Source organism: Paroedura picta, chromosome 5 (genome assembly GCF_049243985.1).
Source record: "Paroedura picta isolate Pp20150507F chromosome 5, Ppicta_v3.0, whole genome shotgun sequence".
NCBI classification, from domain to species: domain Eukaryota; kingdom Metazoa; phylum Chordata; class Lepidosauria; order Squamata; family Gekkonidae; genus Paroedura; species Paroedura picta.
In genome coordinates, this window is record NC_135373.1 from 30,879,017 (window position 1) to 30,902,098 (window position 23,082).

At 50.4% G+C, this 23,082-nt stretch overlaps 2 protein-coding genes across 4 annotated transcripts in view; one reads left to right on the forward strand and one right to left on the reverse strand.

The window, feature by feature from the left end:
- KMT2B (lysine methyltransferase 2B) overlaps nt 1-2,327 on the reverse strand; it is an 83,642-nt gene extending 81,315 nt beyond the window's left edge. Inside the window, exon 1 of one of the 2 annotated variants that reach the window (XM_077337067.1) lies at nt 1,465-2,327. In XM_077337067.1, the coding sequence (XP_077193182.1) occupies nt 1,465-1,899 (435 nt within the window). In that variant the 5' untranslated portion in view covers nt 1,900-2,327. The remainder of the gene's footprint in view (nt 1-1,464) is intronic. The other variant, XM_077337068.1, reaches the window with a different exon arrangement.
- A 9,807-nt stretch (nt 2,328-12,134) lies between these two features.
- LOC143837357 (synaptophysin-like protein 1) overlaps nt 12,135-23,082 on the forward strand; it is a 35,320-nt gene continuing 24,372 nt past the window's right edge. The window contains exons 1-3 of one of the 2 annotated variants that reach the window (XM_077337071.1): nt 12,135-12,283; nt 12,394-12,465; nt 12,983-13,084. In XM_077337071.1, the coding sequence (XP_077193186.1) occupies nt 12,266-12,283; nt 12,394-12,465; nt 12,983-13,084 (192 nt within the window). In that variant the 5' untranslated portion in view covers nt 12,135-12,265. The remainder of the gene's footprint in view (nt 12,284-12,393; nt 12,466-12,982; nt 13,085-23,082) is intronic. The other variant, XM_077337072.1, reaches the window with a different exon arrangement.

Sequence of the window (23,082 nt, forward strand, 5' to 3'; positions counted from 1 at the left end):
TGCACTCGAAAGCTCATGCCTGGAATAAATCTTCATTGATCTTGAAGGTGCCACTGGACTCTGATTTTGTTTTGTTGTGTATCTTATTTCAAGGAAGAGATTTCAGACTCTCTAGGAGCTACTTGGCCAAAATGCAGACAGGAAACCTCCAGCGACTTTACAGAAAACTATATGAGAGCGACTTCAGGTAAAGCTGTCCTTCCCCAAATATTTTGCTATACAGGCAGGAAGAGACAGAGGGGAGACAGTCTGGCAGGCATTGAAGAGCTGTGAGAAGATCAGCTTTCAAGAGCCAAGGTAGGAACAAAAGGCCCATATGTCTGATCGTGCCACACCCCCTACCTACCCACGCCCCACAGAGTTCTCCCTCCCAAGAACAAGCAGAAGAACCATTTAGAAACACCCACATCTGTCCATGAGGAGCCTAGCTGCTCCCTAGCAAGACTGCCTCGATTTCTGTCCCCAGGGAGGGCAGCTCACCTGGGCTACCCAGCATCACCTGAATGAGTGTGCACTATCCAGGTAGCAGCAAAAACACATTGCACAAAGGTGACAACAACCATTGGTAAAAATTTGATAGATCCTCCAGCATTTGGATATGGGCCCAATGAGGGCTTATTCCCCGGGCACAAGATGACAGCATCATGAATTTCTTGGTCAGTGAATTTAGCAAGGTCAGTGGCTGTCAGGAGCTCTCCAGGGCCTCAGGAGAAGGCTTTCGACATCTCTTACTACCTGATCTTTTAAGGAGATGAGCGAGATCGAACCTGGAACCCTCTGTGCCCAACACACATGTCCTAGAACTGAGCCACGGCCCCTCCCCAAATTGGACAGGAGGGATTGTGAATGCATGAACTCGCAAAGCTGTCACAAGCAGAGCTCTTCCCCATCACCTACACTAGAACCCTTTCAACTGGAAACTGACCCAGGGACCTTCTGTACACAAGGCAGAAGCCATCCCTCTAAGCCACACACCCCACTCCTTAATTTAAAAAATACACCAAATTAATGCATCCTAATTCAGATCCTTTATCTATCCAGGTCAGGCTGGTCTACTCAGATTGGAAAGAGGCTCTCAAGCAAAGATCTTTCATGTCAGCTCCTACCTACTTTTGGGGGGGACTGACCCGCTGACCCCGGGGACTCTCTAGGGCTTCGGGCAGAATTGCTCGATCTTGCAAAAAATTGCAATCTGGAGAAGATGCCAAGAAGATGCTCTGCCCCTTCCAGGCGCTGCCCAGCCCCAGCCTTGGGGAACAAGGACGGCAACCCACAGACGGGGAGGAGGATGCGGGCACAGGCAAGGGAAAGAGGGACTCCCCACGCCCTCGCCCCGCTTGCGAGCGGCACCCACAGCCCGCCCCGCAGAAGAGCCCTCCTTCCCTCTTGCAGAAAGCGGCGCCACCCCTTCTTCCCCTTCCCGGGCCAAGGAGCCGCGGCGGGCTGCAGCCCGGGGATCCTCACCGGCTCCTCCTCGCCGCCGTCGCTGCTGCTGCTGCTGCTGCTGTCACCCAGCAGGCCCTGCAGGCGGCGCAGGCTCCGTCCGAGGCCCAGGAGGCTCCCCAGGGTGGCGTCCGCCGCCGCCGCGGCCCTCTCTCCGTCCGGCGGGGCGACCAGCAGGAGCTGCGGCGCCAGCAGAGACACCCGCGCGCGGCTTCCGGCGCCGGAGCCCCGCGCGCGGCACCCGCCGGGCCGCGCCGGGAAGCGGCCCCGCGGCACCGAGGCCCAGGAGGAGCCGCCGCCGCCTCCCGCAGCCGCCGCCGCCGCCATCTTTAAACACTGAGAGGAGTCCGCGGTGGGGGTGGGTGGGGGGGCCGGGCCGCCACAATAACAATCCCCACAGAGCCCCAGCCCCGGCGCGCGGAGCAGCTTGGGAAGGCGAGTCTCCGGCGTGCCCATGCGCCCCGGCGAGAAGGGAGGAGAGGGCCGGCGCAGGACCACGAGGCCCGTCGGGCAGCGCGGCACGAAAGGGGGCGCTGCGCTCCCTGGGAAAACGAGTCCTCCGCCTCGTTAGGCTGCCGTTGTGGGAAAGGGGAAGTCGCGGCGGGGAGGAACTACGTCACCCAGGAGGCGCTTCGGCCAAGCTGCCCTCAGGCATGGTGGGCGACTGAAGCGGCGGTAATGGTCGTCCATCCCTTAGGAGTCGGAGAAGGCGGCGGGGCGTCTGTGGTTTAGCGGCAGGGCTTCTCCTTGGGGAGGAGGCCTTTCGAAGGAAGACCGTCGCGGCAAAAGGGGCGCGAATGGTGGCGAGAGACGCCTAGCGAGGAAGAAGTCAGGGCGAGAAGGGAGGCGCGGCCTCGCAACTACAATTCCCAGCATGCACTTGCGCGACCGCCGAAGTGCATCCTGCAAGGAGCTGGATGGAACCGACTCCGCGCCCCTCCTCCCGCCCACGGCCTTGCAGTGCCGCGGATCGCTCTAGGAAGCGGCGTCAAAGCCTACAAGTCCCATCTGGCCCCGCGCTGAAAAGTTATCCAACTTTTTTGGGAGAATGAATGGATACCGCGCGTGCATAAGCCCGGCCAGAAGGAAAGTTGGCTTCTATGTGTCTGCCTCTATGCCAGTTGCCCCTTAGATTAGCGGTCCTGCAGGGCTTGCAAACACACACACTACACACGTGTATGTATAGACATATATACACACATACACATGATTATATATAAATTACTCCTGTAAGGAAAGGAGAGAAGCTGGGAGATGAAACTCTCCGCAGGTTGCTGACTACGCAGGAAGCGGAGGGAGAAATGCATGCAAATTATGGGAAGGGGGTAAGTTTACATGTTCAACATCTGTACTCCGAGGGAAGACAATATTTTGAACCCATTGTATTGTTCTGCTAATGAATTCACAAATGCTGTTTAAATTAGATCAGCGGATTCCTAAGCATTCACTGCCAGGTTGGGTTTGCAGATCTGGGTGGAGCTCTGGTACAGTTGCCCCAGGAACCTGAAATAGAAGTCCTTTCTTGGATCTGGTTGGCAAAGGCTTCAGCTGTGGTCAGTTTGTTTTGTCCTTGAAGTGCCCCCCCCCCCCAAGTATCATTGGTTGTTTTCAAATCTAATCTCAGGTGTGTTGCTTTTCATGGAATGTCTAGCCAAGCCAAGGGCTGTGTTCTTGCCAGCCACATGTGTTATCAATTTGGTGGTGAAAAGTGCCCTCAGGTCACAGCTGCACTTCAGGTGATCCTGTGGCGTTTTCAAGGCTAGAGATGTTCAGAGGTGTCATACAATCCTGGTATTTCCCTGGAAGTCTACCCTCCAAATACTAACCAGTTCTGACTCTGCTTAGCTTCTGAAATCATTTGGCGTTATCTTCATGGTGAAAAGTGCCCTCAAGTCACAGCTGCACTTCTGGTGACCCTGTGGCATTTTCAAGGCTAGAGATGTTCAGAGGTGTCATACAATCCTGGTATTTTCTACCATCCAAATACTAACCGGTTCTGACTCTGCTTGGCTTCTGAAATCTGGCCTAATGGGGCAAGCCTGGGCCATCCAGGTCAGAGATGTTAGTAAACATCAGATTCCTGAGTAGAAGTTATTAATGTAGGGATAAACAAGTTTTTGCATGCATCAGAATTCTGATTAAATAACTGAAGAGGTGTGGTGGTGGTAGAGAGAAAGGTAAAAGTAACACCAGCATTGCTGTCCTAAAGTAGGCTTGGGAAATTCTTGGAGATTTGGGAGTAGGCCATGATTTGGGGAAGGAGATAATGCTATAGAGCAGGGATGGTGAACCTTCTAGAGACCAAGTTGCCCAAATTACAACCCCAAACCCAATTATTTATCTCAAAGTGCCAACACGGCAATTTAACTTGAATACTGAGGTTTTATGTCATTAGAGGGGATGATATTTGGACACATCACGGGATCAGATTCGCCAGAAAAATCATTAATGCTCTATATGGTCAGCGACAAAAGGAAACATGGTCACCAAAAGATCTGCTGGCTCGACATGATCAAAGCTGATACAGGGATGACCATGAACCAACTGAAAGAAGCAGTCAGGGACAAGAGTGCATGGCAAAGACTTTTCTATAGAATCGCCAAGAGTTGGACACGACTGAACGGATGACATCATCATCACTGAGGTTTTAGTTTAGAAAAAACAGCTCACACATTAACATCTTTTGTCTTAAAAGAAAAACACAGTAACAGCCCTTTGTTGTTGGGCCATTAATTTGTAGGTTTTGTTCTCCCCCCCCTTTTTTTTTTTCTTCCACACCTTTCCCTTCCCTCCCTTCCCCATACACCTTTGCTCCGTTGAAAGGAGGCGGTAATGCTGGGCGTGCATGTTTGCGTTCATGCAGTGGTGCGTGGCATCTCTGGCAGGGTCTGGCCCAGCTCTGCTCTTCTCAGGCTCCACTCTGCACAGCCTTCTCGCTAACGCTTACAGATGCCAGGCCAGGTGAGCGACCCAAGCCAGCCAATTGCTTCCTGGGCCAGGGATCGCATGGTAAGAGTCCTCCCTGTCCTCTGGGCGCCAGGAAGCCGCACCTTGTGCAGGTTGAGTTAGCGAACTCTGCTGGAGTGATAGCACATGTGCCCACAAATAGGGCTCTGAGTGCCACCTCTGGCATGTATGCCGTAGGTTCGCCACCACTGCTATAGACTCTATAGTATAGAGGACCATCATTCTCTCCAGGGGAACACAGGTAATTCTAGTGAAACGGATCCTTTTACACTGAAGTTGATGATACAATACAAGGAAGATATCATGATGTGAACATATAACATTAATAACAGTAGAACTTGTAACAGTAGAACATTATGACTTTATAGTCAACAGCTATGTTATTTTTCACAGCACCTCTTAACCAGCAGGGCGCAGTTTGTGGTGGGAAGGGCCTCTGGGGCTCTGTTCGGAGGAGTTGGGTCATTCGCCTCCACTGAAGCCTTGTTATTACCCCACTCAAGACAATGGGACCTTATCAAGATGGTGGCAGAGATTGTTCTTCAGCCTGCAGGCCTATTCCACCTTCACCACTCCCACGTATTCTAAACAAGAGACGTGTCTTTCTCTCAGGGGGGGTAGCACCTGCCCCCACTGACCTCTCTACAGAATTGTCTACAGAGAGGCTTTGTCTCTGTGATGCTGGCTGTCCAGCGCCTGGCCTCCATGGGGGCAATTTATTGCTTGTTGTGCCCCTGGAGGAATAGCTGCTCGTGTCTTGAACCTGAGGAAGCTCACCTCAGAAGACGCCCAAGCAGACTTGGAGCTCTTCATAGAGATGAATAGAAATAGCTTGATTCGAAGCCTTAAGAGAGGATCTACAGGAAGTTGGCTTCGCAGAGTAGACATTGTTGAGGACATATAATCCAGGATGGTACATGACAGCTGGACGCTGCCAGCCATTCGCCTCTTGACACCCTGTTTACAATACTGTTTCCAAGATGGTGGAAGTCTCTGTGGTGCAACCATTACCAGCATCCAAAGTTATAGTTTATTAAAGAGAAAGTGTTTTCAGGCAGATTTGTAGCACAGCCCTGGATTGAGCAAACGATCCCTGATATTCCTGATCAGTCGGAACAGAGCTTACATTCACCTTCCCATCCCTCTCCCCACAACAGACACCTTGTGAGGGAGGTGAGGCTGAGAGAGCCCTGATATTACTGAAGAAGAAGAGTTGGTTCTTATATGCCGCTTTTCTCTACCCAAAGAAGTCTCAAAGTGACTCACAATCGCCTTCCCTTTCCTCTCCCCACAACAGACACCCTGTGAGGGAGGTGTGGCTGAGAGAGCCCTGATTATTGCTCCATCAGAACAGCTTTATCAGTGCTGTGGCTTGTGTTCCTAAGAGTGGCTTGTGTTCCTAAGAGTAAACTCTATTGACTAAATTAGATCTTCTGAGTGGACCTGCTCATGATTGCTTCTTAAAACATGTACGCACACATTTAATGCCAGTAAAGGCTTCTGTAGCTATCTACACACACATGTTGAGCTTCTTGAATTCATCCTTTTCTCCCGAGGACACCAGAGAGTTGATAACCAGTTGCAATGTGATCAAACAGGAAAGAAATACGCTCAACAGCAATGCACAAAATGGCAATCAGAATCATTAAAGCAATGCAATCATGCTGCCAGGACTCTGTCACTGCAAGCCGATGTGGCTTTAGTAGAACGTCCCAGGGGGGACTGAGGCCTGATTTGAATATGTGAGGCTGGTGAAGCAGAAGAACTTCCATGTGCAAGGGTGCATCTTTTTAAACTGAGCTTGCAGCTGCCTGTGCCAGGATGACATTAATGAACATGTCCAGACAGACTCTACAATGGGGCGTGGATCTCTGGCATGCTCACCGGGCATGCTTTGCACTGGTAACAGCCCAATTTAAATGATGCTGGTATCACGCATAGTCTAATTCCTGCGGTGCTAATTTTTTGCTCTTACGGATATTTTTATTATAGGAGAGGATGAAGAAGAGTGGTGCTTTGCCCTTGTGTATTAAGCTGTGTGCAAATCCATTCTACCACACCATTCTGTGGCAAGGGGTGGACCTGGTCTTCCTTATAAATACGTGTGCATTGCATCCACAGATGTCTACGCCCTGCTGTGTTCAGTGGGGTTTACTACTGAGTCAGTATGCAGATAACAACATATTACTGGCGGAAAATAGTGAAGACTTGGAACAGCTGCTGTTGAAAGTTAAACTAGAAAGTGCCAAAGCAGCTGAACATCCAGAAGACAGAAGTTATGGTGGCTGTGGATGTGCATGGCTTTAAGGCGCTGAAATAGTGCAGAATTTGAAATTGTTCATGATGTTCTATTCCTCGGCTCCACCATTAACCAAAAGGGAGAATGCAGCCAAGGAATCAGAAGGAGACAGGGACTGCTTCCGTACCTGTGATATCCCTCGTTTTTTTTTAAGCGCTTAGTTTAAGGTGACCAGATTTCAACATTGGTAAAGGGGGACACCATTGACCGGGGGGGTTCCCTGATTAAAAATTTGGTCTATATGGAGCAACAAAAAGTTTCATAGGACGCAAGAATAGTATTGTAATATATATTTTTTAATTTCAACATAAGTACAATTTGCCAGGTGCCCCCCAGATATCCCTCCAAATGTGGGACAATCTGAACACCTTAGCTTAAATTTGTGCTCCTAATTTTGCCCTTCCAACCACAGACCCAAATTGCTAATTCACTTATCCCGTTGTGGATCCCTCAGTTACATAAATTTGATTTTTTTTAAAGGTGGGTTCTAATTTGGGTCTGCTAAATGGAGAAATCCTTGCATTTTAACCCCCTTTTTAACGGCCATTTTGAGTCATTTGTGCATGCCTCCCTTTTGCCTACTATCACCATCCTCCCCTTACCCTGTAACATTTTTTTAAAGGCGATGAGCATGTTACAACATTGCCTCTAAGAAAAAAAAATAGCAACACTCAATCTTGATTTTAACACAACATTGTAGCACAATAAACTAAAACAGAAATTCAGTTCTAGTATCCTTGGGGAGGAAAAGTAGTGAAAGACAATCAGTAACAAAATAATGTCTCAGGGAGGGCACAGATTGGTAGAATGATGGGGTGGACAAATTGGTAGAATGATGGAGTGCATGGAAAAGAAAGGCACAATTGGGCACCATTTTGCAGAACAGACTAAACGTATTGGAAGAGGAGGATAGAAGCAAAGCATGATGGGAGACTGCCTCTTTTTGAACCAGATGCAGAAAACATATAGTGGATCTTGGTCTTGGAAACGGGGGTGCGGGAATGCCCAAATGTGGAAAATCTAGCATCAACATGCAGCATCGAGTGAAAATCCAAAATGCGGTTAAATCAAGGTATGTCTAATACGCAGAAATGGTCTGACAAGGCAGCTATGAAGGAACTAGAAAAGATCCTTAAGTGTTGCGGATGTCACTGGCAACCAAGATCAAGATAATTCATTCCCCATTACTATTGTATGGGTGTAAACGTCAGGCAGTGAAGAAAGCTGGCAGGAAAGTTGATTCCTTTGAAACGTGGTGTTCGAGGAGTGTTTACAGGTACTGGGGACTGCCAAAAAGAACAAGTGAGCTATAGATCAAACAAAGCTTGAACTCTCCTTAGAGAACCTAAAATTAGTACTTGGGTCACGTTATGAGAAGACAAGAGTAACTGGAAAAGACCACAATGCTAGGGCAAGTGGAAGGCAGCATAGACGGGCTGTCAAAATAACTTCTGGGACAGGCTGCGTAACCCTTGGGAAATTCTCGCATAACCCCAGGGTTCCCCGGAACCGTGGTTGGGAATCCCTGCTCCAAAGCATCCATTTTCTCCCGGGGAACTGATCTGTGTAATCTGGAGATGAGCTGTAATTCCAGGGGATCCCCAGGGCTTGTACTACTAATTGAGAGCTTTCCTGAAAAGCCTGTGCCTGCATTGTGTTCTTCTGAGGCTCATGCAGCCTGATCGTATGCGATTGATGCAGAAGTACAGTTCATTGGGGCTTTCTCCCAAGTAAGTGCACACTGGATGAAAGCCTTAGAGAAGCCATTTTGTTGAAGCTTTAGGGAAGCCATTTTGTTGAAGCAGTGCTCTCAGTTGACATTCTCTGCTGAAAATCACTGTCCCAGTAATGTTTGACCCCATATACTGGTTCATTTTACAGCTTTGTCTCATGAGTAGTTATTATTTAGCATAACGATTAAGAGAAACAGTTGATTTGGGATGTTCTGCATTCAAATGTCCACTCTTCTATGAACTCAGGTAGGCAGTCTCAGACAAACCTTATTCCTCACTCATAATCTACAAGGTAGGGAAGGCTAATAGTGGCCTTTTTGATAAGGCTGATGCAAGGATTTGTAAGCAAAATATTGATTTATTTAAAATATTTTGGTTATCCTGCCTCGTCTCCTTGGATGCTGGGCAGCTGGCCAAACAATAAGAAGCCACAAATGCATCAAATGCAATTGAACAGAGAACTCAAAGCAACACAGCATCAAAAGGCAACACAGTTAGATCTGCAAAAACAATTTATCCTCTGCCGAATGCCCTTTGAAATAAGACTGCTTTTCATGCCTTTCTGCGTGCAGAAGCAACAGGAAGGTATGGGGTGGGGGAGAGACTAAGAAGTAGTTAGTACTGTGTTGAGGTTCAAGGTCATGTGTGAAGTGCTTTGGACACTGAAAGCACTCTCTAAATGCAAAGAGTGATTTCTCACTAACTTGTTCATTTCCTTTATCTGATGAACATATGAAACGGCCTTCTTCAGAAGCAGACTCTTGGTCCATCAAGGTCATGATTGTCTACTCAAACTGGCAGCAGCTCTTCAAGGTCACAGGCAGAGGTCTTTCATATTGCCTACTGCCTGGAGATACTAGGAGCATTTCTGCACATCAGTAAAGTTAGCATTACGCCACCTGAATGGCAAAGCGCTAAAGTGTTTTGTGCTTCCCAGCCCCTCCTCACGTTTTTGTTGTCTCGTTTTTGTCTGCCACCTTTTTGCGCATCTCACCCTCCACATCTGCTGCTGGACATGTTGGAAGAGAGCAGCGTGCCTTATACGTGACTCACTTCCATCTGTCAGTTCAGGCAACCAATCCCCTTTCTCCAACAGTTTTCAGGTCCTACGATGCCCGCTAATTTGTAACGAAAGAATTCATATGTCTCCATTGCAATGCCTGTGCATGGAATCATAGATGTCTAGTGCTTTTTGAATGCCACCCCTTGTGGAATCACGAGTCCTTTGATATATCTAAAAATTAATGTTGTTGGGGTGTGTGTGTGTGAACTTTTGAGAGGCATGTGTTACAACTCTGAAAATAAATTTTTTAATTATTTCTGGCATCTCCTGCATGTGTCTGCCTATTCATTGCTCCAGGATGTTAGCCATTTTAAAAAAATTCCCATCCCTGGGAACAAGGGAGTGAGGTGGGTGCGAGGGCAGGACAAGGCAGGGGACTTTAGTGCAGTTGAGCCTCCATACCTTCCCTCTGCTGGTTGCCTGCTGGTTGCCCTCCAGTAGCTTGCACTAAATAGGTTGGGGAATCCCCAACTAGCACTTTAAAACAGAGGATGTAGTGAGCAGTTTGCTGCCCAGACGCTGGATGTGGATGATGTCATGCGGAGCAGCCGGAATATAATGACTATAAGATAAGCATTTGACTATATTTATCACATGCAGAAATGCCCTGGGGATTGAGCCCAGTACCTTTGGTATGCCAATGACCGTTTATGCACTGGGACCTTCACTGCCCCAGCTCCTGTAAAAAAGGTAAAGGTAAAGGTATCCCCTGTGCAAGCACCGAGTCATGTCTGACCCTTGGGGTGACGCCCTCTAGCGTTTTCATGGCAGACTCAATACGGGGTGGTTTGCCAGTGCCTTCCCCAGTCATGACCGTTTACCCCCCAGCAAGCTGGGTACTCATTTTACCGACCTCGGAAGGATGGAAGGCTGAGTCAACCTTGAGCCGGCTGCTGGGATTGAACTCCCAGCCTTATGGGCAAAGCTTTCAGACGGCTGCCTTACCACTCTGCGCCACAAGAGGCTCAGCTCCTGTGCAGGAGCACAAATCAGGGGCGGACGACGTGCACCAGGCCAAGTGCTCCCCCATGTGGGTGCAGGAAGAGGTGGGGCAACCTGCCACAACTAAAACTCCAGCTTGCAGCCTGGCATCTAACCTCCAGTGCATAAACGGTCAATCAGATGCTTAACCACTGAGCCACAGCCCCTCCACACTATGGTCAAAATAATGTGGATTAATCTATATGGAGTTCTTGTTCCATTACTATGGGATCAATCTTAAGCAAGTCTATTTAGAAGTTAGTCTTGTTTTGTTCAATCGGCCTTACTCCCAGGAAAGTGTTTTTAGGACTGCCACCTATGTGTTACTCCAAGGATCATGACTACTGTGGACAACAGAGTGGACAACAGAGACAACCTGTGGTTTAAGTTATGCTGATGTACGCCTGGTCTAAATGGCGACCTGGAGGTTCTAGGTTTTCTTTATATGTAGGAGAAAGAGAGCCCTGAGAGACTAGGTTTTTCTTTGCAGGGAAGTTGCCCAGGTCCTTAAGAGCAGGGGTACTCAACCTGTGGTCCTCCAGATGTTTATGGACTATAATTCCCATGAGCCCCCTGCTAGCGTTTGCCCCTTCTGTAGGCCCTCCCAAAGAACAACCAACCACTTTAGGATGGGGGGATACAGAAATCAAGATTTTTAGCTGATGTGGGTTTGATATAACTTTAACTGCTTTTGTGCTGGACATTTTGTTAACCAGCCATGAGCCTGCTTGGGAGTGGCAGGTAATAAATAAAATAATAATAACTGTTTTAGATATTTAAATTATTATGTGTTTAAATTATGAAAACAGTCCTGAGCAGGTAAATACCAGGAGGGGTGGCATAGAAATAAAATAATAAATAAATAAATAAATAAATAATAAGAGTGGTGGAGAATCAGGTTTGATTCCCCAGTCCTCCACATGCAACCAGCTAGGTGTCCTTGCGTCAGTCACAGTTCTCTCAGAACTGTCTCAGCCCCACCTGCCTCAGAAAAAAATGGAAGGCAATTGTAACTTTGGGACTCCCTTCAGGCAGTGAAAAGCAGGGTATAAAATAAGTGACCAGATTTCAACATTGGTTACCATTGGTAACCATTCAACCATTGACCGGGAGGGGTTAAATTTTTGTTCTATATGGAGCAACAAAAAGTTACATAGCACGCACAGAACACAAAAATAGTATTGTAATATATATATTTTTAATTTCAACATAAGTACAATTTGCCAGGTACCCCCAGATGTCCCTCCAAAAGTGGGACAAGTCACCTTAGTATAAAAGCCAAGTCTTCTTCTTGAATCTTGTCTATCCTCCTACTTTGCCCGCCCCCCCCCAAAAAAACACACACACACCTTTCTGCACACTTTGGATAATACACATTCGATGCGCTTTTGCAGCTGGATATTCCAACGCGGATCAGGAAAATCTGCATTGAAAGTGCATTCTAATGGGTGTGCAATGGCCCCTGGATGGGGTTACCAACTCTTGCGCGCTAAGTTTCTGGAGATTTGGAGCGGAGAAAGGGGGGGGCGCGAATCCGAGGCGGGCACTCGATAGAGACGCGGTTGTCTCTAATTCCGGGAGCCCTCCAGGCCTGGGCAGGAGGATGGCACCGCCAAATCTTTCACACACAGAGCAGGGCGGTGCCGCGAGTCACCTGCGGCCAGGCCCGGGAGAGGGCAGCTGTCCGGCGCTCGGCCCCTGTCCTGGACGGGGCGGTCCCGGGGCGGAGTGAGCGCGGCGGCGGCGTTGTCGGCGGCCCCCGGAACGGGCAGTCCAAGCATGGAGCGAGTGACTCAGGTAGGAAGCGGCGGCCCGCGCTTGGCCCCCCTTTCCCCTCCCCGTTCCTCCCTCCCTCCCTCCCCGGGCGACAGACGCCACCCCTTTGCTTTCTCTCTCTCTCTCGGCAGAAAATGTCCGGGCTGCAGTTCAACCTGGGACCCGCCAAGGAGCCGCTGGGCTTCATCAAGGCCTTGGAATGGGTGAGTCCGACGCAGGGGGCTCGGGCCGGGGCGGTGGCCGCGCCTTGGGGGGGGGGGGGGAGGGAGCCGGGCCCCGCAGGCCGGCCCGCGGTTGCACCGGGCTCCTCCGCGCCTGACGCTTCCTGTCCTCTTTCCCGGGCCCGTTTGCACGCCCGGGCGTGGCCTCGGCCGGGCCTGGACTCCGGAGCTGGAATGGCGAGCAGTAAGCAATCCCACCCCCCCCTCCACACACACACTATTTGCTATTCTGGGCGTTTTGCATGTTTCTTCCAAGCGGAGCATGTGCTTCCGATTGAGTGTGGGGAAGAGGAGGAGGGAGAGCTTTAAAAAAAAAGGAAAGAATTCCGGTTTAATGAATCTGCTAGTGGTTCTCAACCTGGGAGTTGGGACCCCTTTGGGGGTCGAGCGACCCTTTCGCAGGGGTGCCGCGGCTTGGCGGGGGGGGGGGGGCGGGGCGCCATCTACACAACAGCCTTGCGGGGTAGACCGAGATAGAACGTTTGTCTCTCTGGAGCAGCAGAAGACAGCGAGATCGGCATGGTGGGACAAGAGGCAGGACAGAACTGAGAAGCCCCAGGGGGAAAAAAACAACCATGAGCAATGGATCTTCACGCCGTTGGTTAGTTTCGGTTTAATTTCTGTGAAAGAACCCTTGCATAATTTTAGGGTTGGGGGTCACCACAACACGAGGAACTGTATTAAAGGACCGCGGCATTAGGAAGGTCAAGAACCACTGGCCTAAACCAAGCTTGGTGCAGAAATTCCTGTTCGAATTGCTGCGGGTCGTTTCTGTTGCTGACCCCACTCTGCCCGAGGCGTCCTGCCCTGTCAGTACAAGTTGAATCCTGACTGGCGTTTTGCATTCAGGGCTGTTTCCCATAACTGCGCTGCGTGGATTCTCTGGGATTTCCAGAGTGATGAGAAACCGGGTGTTGAACCAGGGCCTGGGTCGAGCCCCAGTTGGAGGGCCTGGTGAGGGGCAAGTGGGAACGGGTCTTTGAGCCTGCTTCCCCGCCCTCCCCACTTGCCTCTTCAGATGTGTGAAGAGCCATGTTGGAGCGCCAGAGTGGTTGCTAGCCAAGCCTACAAAACAAGGAGAGGGTGGGTGCTTCCCTGAATCAAGGTGTGGTGTGTTGCATTGCAGAGTGTGAACGGCCCACACACCTTTGGTTTACTCCCTTGAAGGCTCTGGGGAACCGGGGCAGGCGATCTGACTGCAGTATGAACGAATGGGTGGGCTCGTACTGTGGAGAGGGAAGGGCGTGAGTTTGTGGGCCTTCAGCTCTTCCCTCTGTTGTGATTCCAGGACACTGTTTAACACATTTTTGGGGGAGGATGTGGTATCATTTGGCGAACCTGTATGCTGCCAGAACAGAGCCTGGAAACTCCATGTTTGAAAAGCTCTTGTATGTGAAACTTTTTAAATGATCCATGCACCTAGGAAACTTATCCTCCAAGGAGAAGGCTAGGCAAGGTTGTATACTCAGTTCTCCCTCTTTGGCATGCTGTGTGTGGGGGGTGCGGTGGGAATTTTCATACAATTTCCAGTGTTCTGAGTGGTACAGTCCTGTCAGGATTGCAATGTGCTCTTCTGGCCGCTTATTTTGATATTCTGAATGTGCTCTTGATGAAGTTTAGGATGCGGGGGTCATCAACATGGGGCCCTCGGACAGCTTTCCTGATGCGTGCCAAGTGTTTTCGGGAAGCGGGGCTGGGTGGGGTGGAGGTTTTGCCCAGCAAGGCTTCTGATAGGCCATCGGAGATTGTATTGACAGCACAGATACTGTAAAAATGTTTCTTTGGCACCAACTGCCCCTAGACCACAAGGATTTTCACAGAATAACTGAAGGTAAGATGTTGCAGCCATTTTGTGGCGGTGTCTTATCACGCTGTATCAGGATTCCAAAAAAGGTCCGTCCAAAAAGGCCTCAATTCCAACGTTTTCCACGGGGTCAGAAAGATTGTTGTAATGTGCATGTATAGTCCTTCAAACAGAACTAAAAACAACTTATAGCAGTTGTTCTCAGCCTTCCTAATGCCGCAACCCTTTAATACAGTTCCTCCTGTTGTGGTGACCCCCCAACCATAAAATTATGCAACGGTTCTTTCACAGGAATTAAACGGAAACTGGCCAATGGCGTGAAGATCCATTGTTCATGATTGTATATACATTGGGTTTTCCCCGGGATTTCTCAGTTCAGTTCTGGTGGCTGAGCGTGGGCGCCTGCAGTAGGAGCAGCAACAGTGTCAGCGCCCCCCCCCCAACTGCTCGCCTTGCCGTGACCCCTGTGAAAGGGTTGTTTGACCCCCAAAGGGGTCCCAACCCCCAGGTTGAGAACCACTGACTTACAGAATAAGACAGCAACCATCTATCGATTCAGTTTGTTTTATTCCTTCCCTTTTCCCAAGGGCTGGACACAATATTATCCCTACCAACTGGCCCCAGGTCATCTGTTGAACTTGGTGTCAAGGCATCCCAAATCCTAGTCTGGCACCACATCGCACTACATGTCACCAGCAGCAAGGCTGTGGCGAAAAGGTCTCCCCGAGGCCTTCATAGACGCTATCTGAGTGATGCTCAGCATAGTTTATACTCTGTAACATTTTGCAAATGGGTGGCAAAGGAAGAATTAGCCTTGGGATGTAAACTGTGGGGAATGTGTGTGTTCTCCCTTGTCTTTTTGAGAACACGCCTTTCCACAGTCAAATCTTAAAGAAGAAGGAGCTGTCAAGAATAGTTAGGACACTTAACCGCCCTTGAAGGAGGAGGGCGCCAAAATGATAGTCGACTGGATTCGACTTGCAAAGCTTTTGCAAGCTATTTTGCGGATAAGATCTTGTCACTCCCCTGCAACCTTCCCTCCATGCTTGATACAGAAAGGGAACTGGAGACAATTGGCCACCTCGGGGAGATACGTTGGGTGGCTTCAACGGACTTTCTTTAACCCAAATGGACACTTTGCTGAGTTCGGTGCTGGTGATCACCTGCCCCCTTGATCCTTGCGCTTCTTGGTTATGCAAATTGAGTGGCAGGAGGGTAGGAGAGCCTCTCCGAGAGATTATCAATCTGTCTCTCTCATTGGGAGATTTCCTGGAGAGGTTTAAGGAGGTGGTGGTCCACCCACCAGTAAAGAAACCATCTCTTGATCCCTGTGACGTGGAAAATTACCGTCCAGTCTTCCACCCGGCCTTTCTGGGTAAGGAGATCGAAAGGGCCGTAGCAGATCAGCTATTGGCATTCTTGGAGGAAACTTCAGCCCTTGATCCATATCAGTCTGGCTTCTGACATGGCCATGGGTTGGAGACATTGTTGGTGGCCCTGATAGATGATCTGCATTGCTAGCTGGATAGAGACGGTTTGGCACAGCTCGCGTTGCTAGATCTGTCAGCAGCATTTGATGTTGTTGACCACGAGCTGTTGCTACACCACCTCTCTGGGGCTGGTATTCAGGGGACAGCCCACAAATGGCTCATCTCCTTTCTCCAGAAATGGGCACAGAGGGTTGCATTGGGGGAAATGCAATCACGGGATAACCAACCTGTGAGATACTCTCGCCTATATTGCTTAACATCTTCATGCATCCTCTGGGCCAGCAGGTCTGGGGTTTCCAACTGGGTTGTCATTGGTACACTGATGACATCTAGCTCTATGGACAGCTGCTCCGAATCTCCCCCAGAAACATTAGCCAGTTGTTTGGAAGCAGTGGCAGTATGGCTCCGGCAAAGCCAGCTGAAACTTAAGTCAGTTTGGTGTAGTGGTTAGGAGTGCGGACTTCTAATCTGGTGAGCTGGGTTCGATTCTGCAGTCCCCCGCATGCAGTCAGCTGGGTGACCTTGGGCTCACCACGGCACTGATCAAGCTGTTGTGACCGAGCAGTCATATCAGGGCTCTCTCAGCCTCACCCACCTCACAGGGTGTCTGTTTTCGGGAGAGGAAAGGGAAGGCGACTGTAAGCCGCTTTGAGCCTCCTTCGGGTAGAGAAAAGCGGCATATAAGAACCAACTTTTCTTGTTGTTGTTGTTGTTCTTGTTGCTGTTGTTGTTGTTCTTCTTCTTGACGGAGGTCCTATGGTTCTGTAGGAAGGGACTAGATCAGGAAGCGTGTTTGCACAGCTTGGATGGCATGCAAGTGGAGATCTTGCACTCTGCCAGGAATCAGGGCATAATTCTGCATGCCTCCTTCACAATGGAGATGCAGGTCACTAGAGTAGCCCAGGTGGCGTTTTTCCACCTTTGGCAGGCAAGGCTACTAGGACCCTACCTGTCTCCTGAACAGCTGGCCACAATGATCCACGTGATGGTCACCTCTAGACTGGACTTCTGTAACTTGCTATATGTGGGCCTTCCCTTGGCCTTGATCTGGAAATTACTGCTGGCACAAAATGTAGCTGCTAGGGTTCTCACAAGAACACTCTGGAAAGCCCAGATTCAGCCAGTGCTGAGGCAGCTGCATTGGTTGCCACTTGAGTCCTGGATCGGATTCAGTGTGCTGGTTTTAAGCTGTAAGGCTATACGCAGTCTGGGCCCAGCATACTTGAGGGGCTGAACATGAGTGAGCAGTGTGACCCAGTAGCTAAAAAGGCAAACGGGATTTTGGGCTGTATTAAAAGAAGTATAGTGTCCAGCTCTTATGAGATGATGTTACCACTACTCATCAAGTTTGCAGATGACACCAAATTGGGAGGACTGGCAAATACTCCGGACGATAGAGACAGAGTTCAACGAGATCTGAACACAATGGAAAAATGGGCAAATGAGAACAAGATGCAATTTAATAAAGATAAGTGTAAAGTTTTGCATCTGGGTCAGAAAAATGAAAAGCATGCCTACTGGATGGGGGATACGCTTCTAGGTAACACTGTGTGTGAACGAGACCTTGGGGTACTTGTGGATTGTAAACTAAACATGAGCAGGCAGTGTGATGCAGCGGTAAAAAAGGCAAATGGCATTTTGGGCTGTATCAACAGGAGCATCACATCAAAATCACAAGATGTCATAGTCCCATTGTATACGGCACTGGTCAGACCACACTTGGAGTACTGTGTGCAGTTCTGGAGGCCTCACTTCAAGAAGGACGTCGATAAAATTGAAAGGGTAAAGAGGAGAGCGACGAGGATGATCTGGGGCCAAGGGACCAAGCCCTATGAAGATAGGTTGAGGGACTTGGGAATGTTCAGCCTGGAGAAAAGGAGGCTGAGAGGGGACATGATAGCCCTCTTTAAGTATTTGAAAGGGTGTCACTTGGAGGAGGGTAGGATGCTGTTTCTGTTGGCTGCAGAAGAGAGGACACGCAGTAATGGGTTTAAACTACAAGTACAACGATATAGGCTAGATATCAGGAAAAAAAATTCAAAGTCAGAGTAGTTCAGCAGTGGAATAGGCTGCCTAAGGAGGTGGTGAACTCCCCCTCACTGGCAGTCTTCAAGCAAAGGTTGGATACACACTTTTCTTGGATGCTTTAGGATGCTTTGGGCTGATCCTGCGTTGAGTAAGGGGTTGGACTAGCTGGCCTGTATGGTCCCTTCCAACTCTATGATTCTGTGATTCTGTTAGACCTCACTTGGAGTACTGCGTTCAGCTTTGGGCACCACAACTGAAGAAAGATGTAGAGAAACTGGAGCGTGTCCAGAGGAGAGGGCTATGATAAGGGATTTGGAGACCAAGTCGTGTGAGGAAAGGTTGAGGGAGCTTGATCTGTTTAGCCTGGAGAGAAGACAACTATGAAGTGATATGATAACCATCTATATAGAAGATGGAGCGGAGTTGTTTTCTGTTGTCCCAGAGGGTTGGACCAAAACCAGTGGTTTGAAATTAATTCAAAAGAATGTTCGGCTAAACATCTGGGAGAAGTTCCTGATAGAGCAGTTCCTCAGTGGAACAGGCTTCCTCAGGCGGTAGTGGATTCTCCTTGTTTAGAAGTTTTTAAGCAGAGGCTAAATAGCCATCTGTCAGAAATGCTGATTTTTATGAACTTAAGCAGATTGTGAGTGGGTGGGCAGGAAGGGATGTGCCAGTGTTTGTCTCTTGTGGCCCTTCTTGCAAACCCAAGGAATTGCTGATCGCTGCTGTGGGTTGGTAGGTGAATTTCTTCCAGGGCAAGCTGGATTCTGGAGATTTCTGGTGGGGAAGATCATTTGGGCATGATTGGTGATCCCTGGCCCATGGGAAGTTCGCCTGACCTCGATAAGGCCCAGGGCCTTTTTGGCCTTGGCCCCTGTCTGCTGGAATGAGCTCCTGGAAGAGCTCAGGGTCTGGTCTGAACTCAGTTCCACAGGGTCTGTAAGATGGAGCTCTTACACCAGACTTTTGAGTGAGGTTCAGTGGATTAGTCCTCTGGATTAGTCTCCCATGCAACATCACCTCCGGGAGACATGGTGGATCTGTAGAGGTTATAGGCTTGCAGTGTTTGATACTGTTTTTACTGTATTTTTATTGCTGTTCGCCGCCACAAGACGGCAAGTCCTGGAGTGGTGGCATTTAAATATGATTAAGAAATAAATATATAAAGCCACAGCTGACTTCCAGCAACCACTAGTATGGCATGAGATGAGCACAGGTGGTTTGCCATTGTCTTCTTCCACACAGCAGCTGGTCTTCCACGGCCGGCCCTGCTTAGCCCCCCAGTCTTAAAGATCTCAGATCCAACGAGGGCAGCCTGTCTCAACTTCCTTAATGTTGAGAAATCCCTGAAAAATCTTTCAGGCTCCGAGAAACCCCAGAAGCCGTGTGATCATGAAGAATATGGTTGAGAAACACAACTATATACACCCCACCCAGGGCCCTTCCCCTTTTCACCCCCTCCAGGCCCACCATTGGCCATTTGGGGAGTGCGGGGAACGGGTTGACATGACCATATAGAAATATCACCTGATAAATGTTTAACTCATATTCAACATGTATAAAAAACAATCCATTCGAGATACCCTTTGTTGGGCCATCAAGAAACCCCAAGGTTGCACAAAGCCCTGTTTGGGAAAGCCCGAATTAGGGTAATCAGACTGTAAGTCGGATCTTGGTGATGGTGGAAAGTGCCATCAAATTGCAACTGTCCTTGCCAATTTTCAAGGCAAAGGACAGAGGTGGTTTGTTATTGTCACAACCCTGGTTGTCTTTTGGAGCAGCCTTTTCAACTGTTTAAGCGTACAGTAACCCCTGAAGCATTCTTAAGGCTTCAAGTAACCCCAGAAGAGATGTCAGCCGGCCACACCTCCCTGCCACACCCTGGAAGTCACATGTTTACACTAATGCAATAAAATGCTAGTTAAATAAGAAATTAGTTTCCTTTTGGTGTATGCAGTTCCTGAGCAACATAAGGAAGAATTCGTCTCAGCTGTCATGAAGCCCATCATGCAAAGCAGCAATTCTCCGCTGGGGAAACGATCTGTGTGATATGGAGATCACTTGTAACTTTGGGAGATCTCCAAGCACCATGAGGAAGCTGGCAGTCCTAGCAAGACCTGAGGATACATGTTCCTTTGGTCAGAAATGGCTGCCAGGGCAAGGGGAAACCTGGCAAGAAATGAATCCTTGTGCAGACCTGCACAGTCCTTGCACTGGATTCTGGTGTAGTTGCTCTCTGGTCTAGGGATGCCAGCTGCCAGGTGGGACCTGAGGATCCCCTGGAATGAAAGCTCATCTCCAGATCAGTTACCTTGGGGAAAATGGCTGCTGTGGAGGGTAAACTCTGTGGCATTGGACACAGTCTTCTCCTGCTTGAATATCTGTATCCCTTTGCTTGCAACAGCCTTCCTCCAGCCATTTCGACTGCAGGGCTCCGAGAGGGAAGAAATGGGAGGAGCCAAAGGGGGGAGTGCAGCAGATTCAGCTCTTCCCTCCCAGCCCTTTTCCATTGTGTGTGAATTCAACAAGGCCATTGTAGACCAGACAGATGAGCAGAAAGCCAATCTGTCCTCTTGGGTTAGTTAATTTTTTAAAAAGGAGATCTATATCATTACACCGCTCCACGGTACAAATAAAATGGTAAGGGCTCTGTGGGAGGAGTCGGTCCGCGATGGGGGGGCAACGATTGGCCTCCTGCCCCCGAAATGACCAGCGGAGGGCCCGCCTCCCGAACCCCCCCCCCAACGTAGCCTGCCTTTGTCTGCCCGCCATCATTTCCAGCCTGGCAGTCGCCAAGCCTGGTAGGCAGCCCCCTGATCTACCCTCCCATGCGGCCCAGGGAGCAGCGGTCCCACCGCGCCCTGACCAATGGACCCCTCGCCTCCCCCCAACTCCTTACCACCCCTCCCCAATTCACTCTCCCCTCCACCCTTTCCCTCCTGCCATCTCCCCCGCGCACTCTACCCAGACACTCATCTCCTCCGCCCCTGCCCTGCCCTGCATTCTCCACCCCCCGCTAGTCCAAGCCCCCACCCATCCCCCCTCACCTACACCACAGCTTGCCCGCCCCGCGTTCACCAATCCCCCCGTTCTTCCACGCCCCCACCCATACCCACTCACCTCCGCTGCTGCTTGCCCGCCCCACGTTATCCACCCCCATCTGCTCTTCCAAGCCCCTGCCCATCACCACTCACCTCTGACGCCACCTCGCCCCGCCTTCAGCACCCCATGTCCGCTCCTTGAAGCCCCCACCCATCCCCGCTCACCTACACCGCTTTGCGATGCTCCATTCAGCCGCTTGTGCGCCCGTTCCCTCCACCCGCGCGGGGAGGGCTGCTGCACCCGGTGGTTCCACGGAGGCCGCAACCACGCTGGCACGGACTTCTGCGCCTGTGTAGTTGCGCCTGGTGGCCCGACACCGGCCACAACCACGCAGGCACGGAATTCCATGCCTACATGGTTGTGCCCGCCGTCGTGCAGCCAGCCGCGGCACCCCCACGGCGCGGCGCAGTCTGCGGGCGGAGGGAATAGGCGTGCAAGTGGCCAAATGGAACATCGTGAAGCGGGGTAGGTGAGCTGCCTGCGCCCAGAGAGAACGGCCACCAAATCGGCCGAGTCCCGCATCCCTCACCCCGCTGCTTCCCAGCCCCGCATTCTCAACCTCCGCCCAAACTTCCCCTCCCTCACCTCCGCTGCTGCTTTCCCGCCCACACCCACCCACCCATCGCTACTGGCCCTTCCATCTACCCACCCTTCCCCTCGCGCCCCTGGCCCCCCACCTTTCACTATACCTGAACACCTCCCTCCCTTCCTGCCTTCCTTCCTCCCGGCGTTCCCTTGATCCTTCCTTCCTTCCTTCCTTCCTTCCTTCCTTCCTTCCTTCCTTCCTTCCTTCCTTCCTTCCTTCCTTCCTTCCTTCCTTCCTTCCTCCCTCCCTCCCTCCCTCCCTCCCTCCCTCCCTCCCTGACTTTCTGGCTTTCTATCTTTCTGCCTCTATTTCTCCCTTCCTTCTGCCCCTCCAGCCGCCCACCCCACTAGCACCCGCTGTATTATGGTTACAGCGGGCTTTATATCTAGTATACATATATATATATACTAGCAAGAAAACCCATTGCAATTAGGAATGAAATGGGCACTAGGACCCACAGGACACCGGGAGGTGCAAATCTGTGTGTGTGTGTGTGTGTGTGTGTGTGTGTGTGAGTGCCTCTCCCTGCATGTCGCAGCAGGAGCCATAGCAGGTAATTAGGGCTCCTTCTTAGGAGGGAAGCAGGGCTGGTCAGCAGCTTGGGCAGCTCTCTCTGTGTCTCTCTCTGCCTCCCTCACAGCAGGAGTGACTTGGCTAGTGTCCAGGGAGAGAGGGTGGGAGTTGTGGAGCAGGGTGACCCGGAGCCCGCGCAAACGCACATGCGTGGACCTGCCACACGTGCACGTTTGCGCTCCTGGTGGGGGAACAAACACGTATGCGGTAAACTGCCGAACGTGCACATTTGCACCCCCATCGGGTGCAAACGTGCATGTGTGGCAGGTTCGCACATCATGTTTGAGCCGCCAGTGTGCCAGGGGCCATGCTTTCTAACCCCCCCTCCCGCAGCAAGAAGCTTGCTGGGCCACAAACTAATCGGCTGCTTCGGCGGCTGATTTGCTCGCGGCCTGGCGAGCTTCTCGCTGTGGGGGGCGGGGAGAGGGAGCTGTGGATCACTGCCGAGGCTCTTGTGGCCCGGTGCTGGGGGTTGGGGACCACTGATATAGAGGAACCATGGATGGATAGAAGAATCATGGATGGATGGATGGATAAGGATATCCCTAAAAATTAAATCTCCTTCCATTCCCCTACTGGAGTAACTCCTACCAGAGTAACCTTGGTTGGGAATTGCTGCCTTGGAGATTTACCATCCAAATACTAGCCAGGGCTGACTTGCTTAGCTGAGATCTGAAGAGATTAAGCTGGCTGAACTTATCCAGGTTGGGGTGTGTTTGTCAGATTTTAGGTCTCCCCAAAGTTATAGGTGGGGTTGTTGAAATGTAGAACTCATTATCTGAGTTTTCAGCTGCTGTAGGTTTGTTTCGCCAGCAGGATTCAGTTTTGTGTTTGAAGGATTGTTTTGTTTGTGCAAACTGTTCAAGGCCTAGTTGGAAGGAGCAGCATAGGGCGTGGCGGGCAGGCTTGCCAAAGGGAGATTTTTGGAGGAGGCAGGGGAAAGATCTGATGAGTATTTAGGCGCATCATTTCATTAGGTTTCAGGCAATCCCTCCCCATGTGCTGCCGATAAGCAC